We start from the raw sequence: 10,303 nt of genomic DNA, 5'->3' as shown, positions 1-10,303 counted from the left end.
ATGCGTTTTGTCATTTAATTTTGCCATTTGATTAGATACTTTTCTAGGATTTCAGTATGGTTGTGATTTGACTTTTTGGTATAAATTGTAAGGAAACCAATCAATGAAGAACACATCACTGATGATTCATAAAGTATGAATGTAACACAGTCCGTTATACTTTTGAGAAATAAAGATACAGATTGCATACTCTGACTTTTGTCTTGTTTTGTGGTTATGATGTTCACTATAATGATTTTACCTTAAAGGTGTACACGGTTTAATAAGTTTACTTTGATTGGTATTATATACCTGCAGGCTATTTTGCGCAGGCTTTAGTGACACTAAACTGTTTTTTGTGTTCTTTGTGGAATTTTATATGATCTGTTATTCTTTCAAAATGTATGTGTATTGTAGTAAAACCCATGCTTAATAAATATAAAATTAGAAAGATGATTGCAAACTCGCCACCATAACCAAATGATATAAAAGCAAACAACTATAAATCACCGTTTGACTTTTACAATTAGCGTTACTCATACTGCATATGTATACAGTTAGCAATTTAAAATTTAAAGATTTCTTGTGAGTATCTGAAAATGTTTTATTATTTATTTAATGGTGGACATTATTTGTAAATCCACGTCAAACATCAAAAAGACAGATTTGCTGCTTGACTGTCAAGATTAAAGTTATGAATTTTATTTAAAATCCATCTCGTAATTATATCCTTAAAATTAACTATACATAATTATGAATTTCAATATCAGTTTTCCGTACCACATGTACCATAAGAGATCTTGAATTTCTGAAAACCTTGGTCCCTGTCCTTCATTGATATACTAGTATTTGAAATTGAGTGATTCGACGACAGTTGATATTCCAACATTTTTTTAATTCAAATCAGATAAAAAGTATGTATTGAATATACAACTTAACGGTCGTTTTTTTTTTTCAAATCATTAACAATTGGAAAACTATTGAATAACATTTGTTGAACTAATGGACTCAACCGATTACCATCGTTTGTTATTAATCGATATGATTTGTTCAGCATGATGGTTCGGTCGTTACGATTGATACGATCGATAATGATTCGACAACAATCAAGCAAATACTAAGAGTGATACGATCGATGATGATTAAGCATAAAAAGTTGAATCAATCAATTTGTTATGGTTTAAGACCCTATCTTAACGATATATATATCAATCGATAACGATTGAACGTCTCATGTCAAATCAATTTGATAAAGACGAATTTTCGATTGAAAATATCGATCGAACATCAATTGTCGACTCCAACATCACACTTAGTTTTATTACCTCTCCTTACTCGTAACAATCGATAAAATGTTGTGTCGATTCAATCAACTTAATTGGTTTTGATGAAGTGTTGATCTTAATCATATATACGATAGATAGCGAATCGTTAAATATTAAATTAATCAATGTGTTTATGGAAGCTTTGATAGGTTTTATTATATATTCAACTCAAACACAGGGCAGTTTAATACGACCGACACATAATACAAGAGATAATCAATGTCAAAGTAATTGGTAAGAATGAATATACATGGTCAAGACAAAATATATAAAAATGTACATGATTTTTATAAGTGTCAGCACAAAAACAGATTTCATCTTAGAATTCAATTAGAGTTGGAAGCCAGGAGGTATCACAATCTTCAGGTCAAAGGACGAATACACAGTATACGTTTAAATGCAACATTCCAGGTAACAGACAAGGAAGTAATGGACATTCGTTGAAAAAAATATTTTGTTTCCAGAAATGTTAAACACTCCAATCTGTTACGATAATTAGTCACGCAACTGTTATTACAATTAGGTACAAATAGTTTACTAGTTTCAATTGTTTGCAAGGTACGTTTAATATGTATCAATCTATTTTACATACACCGTTTTTACTGTTGTATATTGTTGCTTTGGTAGTAGTAACAAATGCCGATAGAAATCTTCTAACATCAACTTCTGATTCTGGTAATTATAATGTAGTGAAACTTATGGATGTGAAGTTTGCAGCTGAAACTAATGTATTTTTCTATATGTATTGTTAATTTATTACTTTGTTGTTAACATTTTTTTTCATTTTACTATATTTTCTTTTATATTTACATGTTTACACATACTTGATTTATATGTTTAAGGTGTTTGCTTTTATGGAAAAACTGCTGAACGAGTACTTAGCATATTGGCAACTGGTAGATACAGATCTGTGCTGCCTTCAGGTAACAACCTTTTGCATTTAACTAAATTAGTTAAAATTAAGCTTTAGGTATATATAGATATAGGAAGATGTGGTGTGAGTGCCAATGAGACAACAAATAACATTTTTTTAAAAGTCAACCATTATAGCTAGATCATATATACATATAATATCTGTAGAACCTCCTTGTCTACGCTAATACTCTAACAGTTAATATAAACTAGGAACTGTCCGCTCTTTTTATACACATAAGTATTTAATATTATATATTCAATGTTGATGGGTAAATTGACGGTTTTACTTCTTAATGTTACAATAAGCCACTGAGTAACATGAGCACTTAATGATAGTATGCTACTCATTATCGAAACTAAGTAAGAAAAATATCAAAGAGTTTTATAAAAAAAAAATCCGATATTCATTATTACTAAACACCTTTGTTTTAACCTTCCATCTACAAATGTAAAAGTAAAATATTAGTATTTGCAGTAAATGAACTAAAACGTCATTTAAAGATTTCAATGAGTTTTTAACTTTCTGAACAGAATTGAAAGACAGAGTTGATCAGAACAAATTGACAAAAAGAAAAACAACGTGTTGCTTTAACTCATTATTTGAGCTGAGACATGTTGGCAGATTAATGTTTTATTGTATTCTAACAAGGATTTGTTTCGAAAATTAAAAGGCTATAATCGGTTTCTCGAAAATGCTAATAAGAGAGTTGCGATTGGAGAAAAACAGATAATATGTTATCTTTATATTATTTAAACTTAAGTAAATTATCATACTCTAATATAGTGGCTGTGCTATTTTAGAAAACAAAATTCAGGACTGCTCGGATTTACACCGAAAACATGATAGAAGTGGGGTGTACAAAATCTACCCGGAAGGTGGCGCTGGATTTAATGCGTATTGTGATATGAAGACGGATGGCGGACGATGGACGGTAAAAATATTGTAAAATAAATTGAGAAAGATGTTTAGAAATTATAAGACTGACGCATTAAATTGTTGCTTTATAATGAAGATATTCTCATCTGAATAATTGACAGACCTTACTGCACCATTTTTGGAAACTGTAGACTGATCATTTATATGCGCATATGCGCATATCTCATATTCATGTTTTTGGTTCATTCAGTTACACCATACATGAATTACAAACTGTAAATTAATTTATGATTCATATAAAATGTACTTATATATTTGGAACTCTAGGTTTTTCAGCATAGACAAGATGGTAGGGTAGATTTCTATCGAGGATGGCAAGAATATGCAAAGGGATTTGGTAATCTAAGGACGGATTTCTGGTTAGGTGAGTGCTTTTATTAAAATAAATCAAAACGGGAAACACGTTGTCCGACTTGAATCGAGATCGAGGTCGAAACATATATTATCAATGATGTTTTGATGTCGATTTTCTTAAAATAATGCATGAACTACTATATTGAATCCGTCGAAATTATGGAAGTGCTGACAAAATGCAAGATTCTTATATTGTTAAATTAACAAATCAAACTTTTCGAACATATTGTTAATAAAACAAGGTTCATCACCCATGCAACAAAATATATCCTTTAAATGAAAAATACCAATAACTTATTTGAGGTTCCTGAAGTAAAAAAAAAATGAAACAATCGACTTCATCATTTAATGCATTCATTCCTAGTTTTTTCTGTCCTGTTTGATTTAACCGTATTTAAAAAAAAATTCTGCTGTGAGAAGTTGTGTGATGTCATATATGTTTGGCAGCTCTCATATAATTTTGATAAATTTAAATAATAATTCGAATTTAAGCAGAAGTATACACATATAAGGTATTCATCTCAATATTTATCTTATTCTTTATATAAAAAAGGTAATGACAAACTACACAAACTAACATCTAATGGATATTATGAGCTGAGAGTCGATTTGGAGGATTTTAATGGTGATAAAGCATTTGCAAAATATTCCACATTCATCATCGGTGACAAGTCAACTAACTACAGACTTACAGTGAAGGGTTACAATGGAACGGCAGGTAGTTATGTCATTTTCTGAATACGTTTTTACTACATTACGTTTTTCTCAATTACACAAAGGGACAGCTTTCGAAATTTTTAAGTCGTCTGAGGATCTATCAAACATGTCTAAACTAAAAATACTGCTCAGAATATTTCATCGGTTATGGATACCAATGTAACGCTTACTAATACACCATTTGTTTTGTATGTTGTTAATTTTAAGATCACTTAATCACTTATTAACAAAGACGTAATGTATTCATATATTTCAAAATCAAACGCTCCAAAATATCAAACAACGGACGAATGAAAAACAACTGTCATATTTCGGAACTAGTAACAGTACTTACCGAGGGAATTACAGTGTTAAACCTGGTATTATAGGTATACCACCATTGATTTTTCCCCTATTAGTCTTTCAAAAAATTGTGCAGAATTTATCTTTGTTTCAAATAAAGAAATACTTGGCATGAGTAAAGTTTTATCCTGTCCAGTTCTATAGATAAAGTTTCACATAACATTTCATTGCATATAAGAAAATAACCATCATTGGAAGTTAACCAATCAAATTTCTCCCCTTATTCTATCTGTGTACAAGGTTTACTCACCATGTAACCTCAAGATTACAAAATTTTCTATAGAAATCACAAATAAAAAATAATGGTGTTTTGAAATACTCAAGACATATGTTTATGACACAGAAATAGTTTTACTGCAATAAAATGTTGGATTAATTACCTACAACGGTCAAATTCAAGGGAACATTTTTTTAGACCTACTTTCGTATGCAACCGGATGTGACGTACCATGATTTGGTGGTATTACACCCAAAGCTAGATTAACCATTAATCAATCTTATATGCAACCGGAAGTAGTACATTAGATCAATTGTGTCAGTCGAAAACATATTAAAAATCATATAATGTGTAGAATTCGTTTATACAATGTATAGTAAACGATCATTGCTACTGGCAGAGCCGTTGTGTAAAATAACAAAGCTTTCTTTAAAAAAAAGTCCCGACATGACAATTTTTTCCGCGAAAACTAATGGCCAAATGTGAGTGCAAAACAATAGAAAAATATGATATAAAGCATACATACACTGTATGTTTTAAGGAAGGTCTTCTATTATAAATTTAAGTCGAGTTAAATTTTTAATTCGTTACATTTCTTTTGAAATTTCTTACTGGAATTTGTGTATACAATTTAATGGAAAAAAAACAAATATAATAATCTGAATGTGTAAGCCTTTTAGACACTACCTCTGGAGAGATATTATAAATGGTTAAAAAAAAAAAAAGGCATTTCAAAGCTGTTAGTTTTAATTTACATCATTGTCGATCATGGTCAAATCTATAATATTTGTTTTATCTTTATATAATATTAGGTGATTCTCTAAAGCACCATAATAATCAGGCTTTCTCGACAAAAGATAAGGATCATAGCAGTGATTGTGCTAAAAAATATAGAGGTGGTTGGTGGTATAACGTCTGTCATGACGCTAATCTAAACGGACTGTACATAGGAAATAAAAAGGATACCAAAGGAATGTGTTGGAATCATTGGAAAGGAACTCAGTCGATGAAGACCACATCAATGATGATTCGTAGAGTACGAATTTAACACTGTTGGTTTTAATTTCAAAAAATAAAAATATAGATTGCAAACTCTTTAGTTGGGTTTTATTTTGTGTTATTGTATTGATATTCACTAAAAAGGGTATTCGTTATATTTATGGTTTTAAATTATTTACTTGGATTGGTATTGAATAAATTGCAGGCTAAAGAGACATCAAACGGTTGTGTGAGTTTTCTGAATTGCATTTTGAATACTTTGTTTTCCAAATGTATGTTTACCATAGTTGTAAGCATGCTTAGTTGATATAGAAACAGAGAGATATGTTATAGTTGCAAATGAGAGAACTCTCCATCATATACCAAATGACTTAGAAGTTAACAATTATAAAAAGTAAAATCACAAAATTACTGAACTCAATCGGAAGTCCCTAATCACATGGCGAAACAAATACAAAACAACTTTCATATTCCTTACGTGGTACATGTAATTTCAAATGTACAAACTGGTGGATTGACAGTCACAACTCCACTTTCACAAGAAGCATTATCCAAACTGCATATATATTCAGTCAGCTATAAAGAAAATTTATTCTAGAAAGACTTCTTGAACGAATCTGAAAGTGTATCAGCTATTTATCTAATGGTGGTCATATTTCTTAAATTTACGTCAGCACATCAAAGAGAAATATTTGCCAATTGACTATCAAGATTTAAAGTAATGGAATTTGTTTACATCCCTCTCGTAATAATGTCCTTAAAGTTGACTATAAATGAATATATGAATTTCAGTAACAACTTTCCTTACCATAAGATATCTTAAATTTGTGTATACCTTGGTCCCGATCCTTCATTAAGGTTTAGTATTTGAAATCCATTGATTCAAAGACAGTTGATTTTTCCTGCATTTCTTGATTCAAATAAGTTGATATGAATGTATTGATTAGACAAATCAACAATCGATTAATTTAACAAATATTTTTGTTAATGGTTATGACTCGATCATAACGATTTATTTACAACCGGTGAACGATTGAACGTCACATGTCGAATCAATAAACTTAAATTGAAAAAGACTATTGAAAGTATCGAGTGAACATCAATTGTCAACTCCAACATCACACTTAGATTTATTACCACTACTCAAACGTAACAATCGATCAAATCTATAATAATTAAAAATCGTTGATCTATTTAATCAACTTAATTTGTTTATGATGAATAACTGATCTTAATCATATATACAATCGATAACAATTGAAAGTAAATGTCAAATAAATCAATGAGTTTATAGTAACTATTAGTACGATCCATAACGTTTCAATGTGCTTAGTTTTACTATATGCATACCTCAAACACAGGCAAGTTTTATACGAACAGCATATGATACAAGAGACAAACATGGTCAAAATAATGTAAGAATAGATATACCTTTGTAGCTACCATGCATGACCTGGACAAAATATCAAAAAAAAGTACATGATTAAAGTGTCAGCACAACAACAGATTTAAACCCTGGCAAAATCGTATTGGTAAAATAGGATCGATACGATCCTGCTCCGTTCGTTATAAGTCTCATCCTAAACTTAATTAGATACAGAAGGCAGAAAGTATTCAAAACAGTCAGGTTAACGGACGACCACACAGTATACGTTAAAATGTAACATTCCAAGAAATAGACAAGGAAGTAATGAAAATTCGTTAAAAAAAATCCACACTCCAATCTGTTACAATATGTAGTCACGCAACTGTCATAACAATTATATGTACAAATAGTGTACTAAATTCAATTGCAAACTCTTTAGTTGGGTTTTATTTTGTGTTATTGTATTGATATTCACTAAAAAGGGTATTCGTTATATGTATGGTTTAAATTATTTACTTGGATTGGTATTGAATAAATTGCAGGCTAAAGAGATATCAAACGGTTGTGTGAGTTTTCTGAATTGCATTTTTAATACTTTGTTTTCCAAATGTATGTTTACCATAGTTGTAATCATGCTTAGTTGATATAGAAACAGAGAGATATGTTATAATTGCAAATGAAAGACCTCCCCACCATAGACCAAATGACTTAGAAGTTAACAATTATAAAAAGTAAAATCACAAAATTACTGAACTCAATCGGAAGTCCCTAATCACATGGCGAAACAAATACAAAACAACTTTCATATTCCTTACGTGGTACATGCAATTTCAAATGTAGAAAATGGTGGATTGACAGTCACCACTCCACTTTCACGAGGAGCATTATCCAAACTGCATATGTATTCAGTCAGCTATAAAGAAAGTTTATTCTAGAAAGACTTCTTGAAAGAATCTGAAAGTGTATCAGCTATTTATCTAATGGTGGTCATATTTCTTAAATTTACGTCAGCACATCAAAGAGAAATATTTGCCAATTGACTATCAAGATTTAAAGTAATGGAATTTGTTTACATCTCTCTCGTAATAATGTCCTTAAAGTTGACTATAAATGAATATATGAATTTCAGTATCAATTTTCCTTACCATAAGATATCTTAAATTTATGTATACCTTGGTCCCGATCCTTCATTAAGGTTCAGTATTTGAAATCCATTGGTTCGAAGACAGTTGCTGTTTCCTGCATTTCTTAATTCAAATCAGTTGATAAGAATGTATTGAATAGACAACTTAACAATCGATTAATTTTACAAATCTTTCGTTTAAGGGTTATGACTCGATCATAAAGATATATATACAACTGGTGAACGATTGAACGTCACATGTCAAATCAATAAACTAAAATAATTGAGAACGACTATTGAAAGTATCGAGTGAACATCAATTGTCAACTCCAACATCACACTTAGATTTATTACCACTACTCAAACGTAACAATCGATAAAATCTATAATAATTAAAAATCGTTGATCTATTTAATCAACTTAATTTGTTTATGATGAATAACTGATCTTAATCATATATACAATCGATAACAATTGAAAGTAAATGTCAAATAAATCAATGAGTTTATAGTAACTATTAGTACGATCCATAACGTTTCAATGTGCTTAGTTTTACTATATGCACACCTCAAACACAGGCACGTTTTATACGACCAGCGCATGGTACAAAGTAAAATCACAAAAATACGGAACTTAAAGGAAAATCAATTCGGAAAGTCCATAATGACTTGGTACATGCATTTTCAAGAGACAAGCACAGTAAACCTTTGTAGTTACCATGCATGACCTTGACAAAATATCGAAAAATGTACATGATTAAAGTGTCAGCACAACAACAGATTTAAACCCTGGCATAATCGTATTGGTAAAAAAGAATCGATACGATCCTGCTCCGTTCGTTATAAGTCTCATCCTAAACTTAATTAGATACAGAAGGCAGAAAGTATTCAAAACAGTCAGGTTAACGGACGACCACACAGTATACGTTAAAATGTAACATTCCAAGAAATAGACAAGGAAGTAATGAAAATTCGTTAAAAAAAATCCACACTCCAATCTGTTACGATATCTAGTCACGCAACTGTCATTACAATTATAATAAATTCAATTACTAGTATATGCAAGCTCCTTTAAACATGTAAGGATGTTCGCCGCTCAATTTCAAAATAAATAACTTTTCTTAAAACTAGTATGTATTGATAGAGATTAAATTGAGGAATTCAAAAAGCAAAAAAAGGTTTAGGGGTCAATGTGCTTATTTTCGAGATATTAGTCATTGTAATTTTGGCGGGAAAATGTTCTCTCTTGATTTTTCATAGCTTTATCATTGACCAGTTAAAATCCTCAAATACTATTAAAAGATAAATAAAATTTTATAAGACTTTTACAAATGACTTATAATAATACACGTAAAAGATTTATAAAAAGAAAAATGGGGGTTCATGGGCAAATTTTTTTAAGGCATTCAAATGGTTAAAACCAGAGATTTCCGAAAATCTGACAAAAATTCCAAAACATGACAAGCAGACATCCTTAAGGTGTTTGCTTCTATGGGAAAACAGTTGAACGAGTACTCAGCATTTTGGCAACTGGTAAATACAGATCTGTACTGCCTTCAGGTAAAAAGAAAATGCGTTAAACAAATCAGCTGAAACTTATCAGGTATATATTCCTCTCTAAGAAGCTCTAAGCTTCTTCTCTGATATATCACATACATAAGTTATTTTCTCTTCTTATTTTGTACACATATGTATCTGAATAATTATATTTAATCAACTTTAATGGACAATATAGCATTGTAAGTTAGATTTGATGAATTGTATCCCAGTAAAATGCATCACAGATTTGAATATAAAGGTAACAATTTACACCTGAGTAAAATGGGCATAAAATGAAGATAGTATGTGGTTCATTTCGAGAGTAAGGGAAATCATTTATAGACTGTGCTAAGATATAAAAGCAAAGGGTCACCTAATTTTTTAGGCTTAAAAAAATAATGTTTCCCTCGATATGAATTCGATTCGCTAATTATGTATGTTTGCCGAAAATGCTACTTGTTTTGCAATTGGGAAAAAACAATTTTATTTTT

At 30.3% G+C, this 10,303-nt stretch overlaps 1 protein-coding gene across 1 annotated transcript; it reads left to right on the top strand.

Annotated features, from left to right (window-relative positions):
* Nucleotides 1-1,872: 1,872 nt before the first annotated feature.
* Nucleotides 1,873-5,878, top strand: LOC134723683 (ryncolin-2-like). Its single transcript, XM_063587243.1, has 6 exons — nt 1,873-1,979; nt 2,147-2,227; nt 3,021-3,151; nt 3,424-3,520; nt 4,064-4,228; nt 5,599-5,878. The coding sequence occupies exons 1-6, from the start codon at nt 1,874-1,876 to the stop codon at nt 5,832-5,834; spliced, it is 816 nt and encodes a 271-aa protein (XP_063443313.1). The 5' UTR covers nt 1,873; the 3' UTR covers nt 5,835-5,878.
* Nucleotides 5,879-10,303: the final 4,425 nt, after the last annotated feature.

The sequence above is a fragment of the Mytilus trossulus genome, chromosome 6, assembly GCF_036588685.1.
Source record: "Mytilus trossulus isolate FHL-02 chromosome 6, PNRI_Mtr1.1.1.hap1, whole genome shotgun sequence".
NCBI lineage: Eukaryota > Metazoa > Mollusca > Bivalvia > Mytilida > Mytilidae > Mytilus > Mytilus trossulus.
The sequence above is the reverse complement of the archived record's forward strand: the minus strand, read 5'-3'. Positions and strand labels throughout refer to the sequence as shown.

What these genes read in the sequence shown, in the direction of transcription:
- LOC134723683 (XM_063587243.1), top strand. Translation starts at nt 1,874, where the DNA reads ATGTATCAATCTATTTTACATACACCGTTTTTACTGTTGTATATTGTT. An exon ending in AACATCAACTTCTGATTCTG is followed by an intron (nt 1,980 to 2,146) that starts GTAATTATAATG and finishes TATATGTTTAAG; the next exon opens with GTGTTTGCTTTTATGGAAAA. An exon ending in AAGGACGGATTTCTGGTTAG is followed by an intron (nt 3,521 to 4,063) that starts GTGAGTGCTTTT and finishes TATATAAAAAAG; the next exon opens with GTAATGACAAACTACACAAA.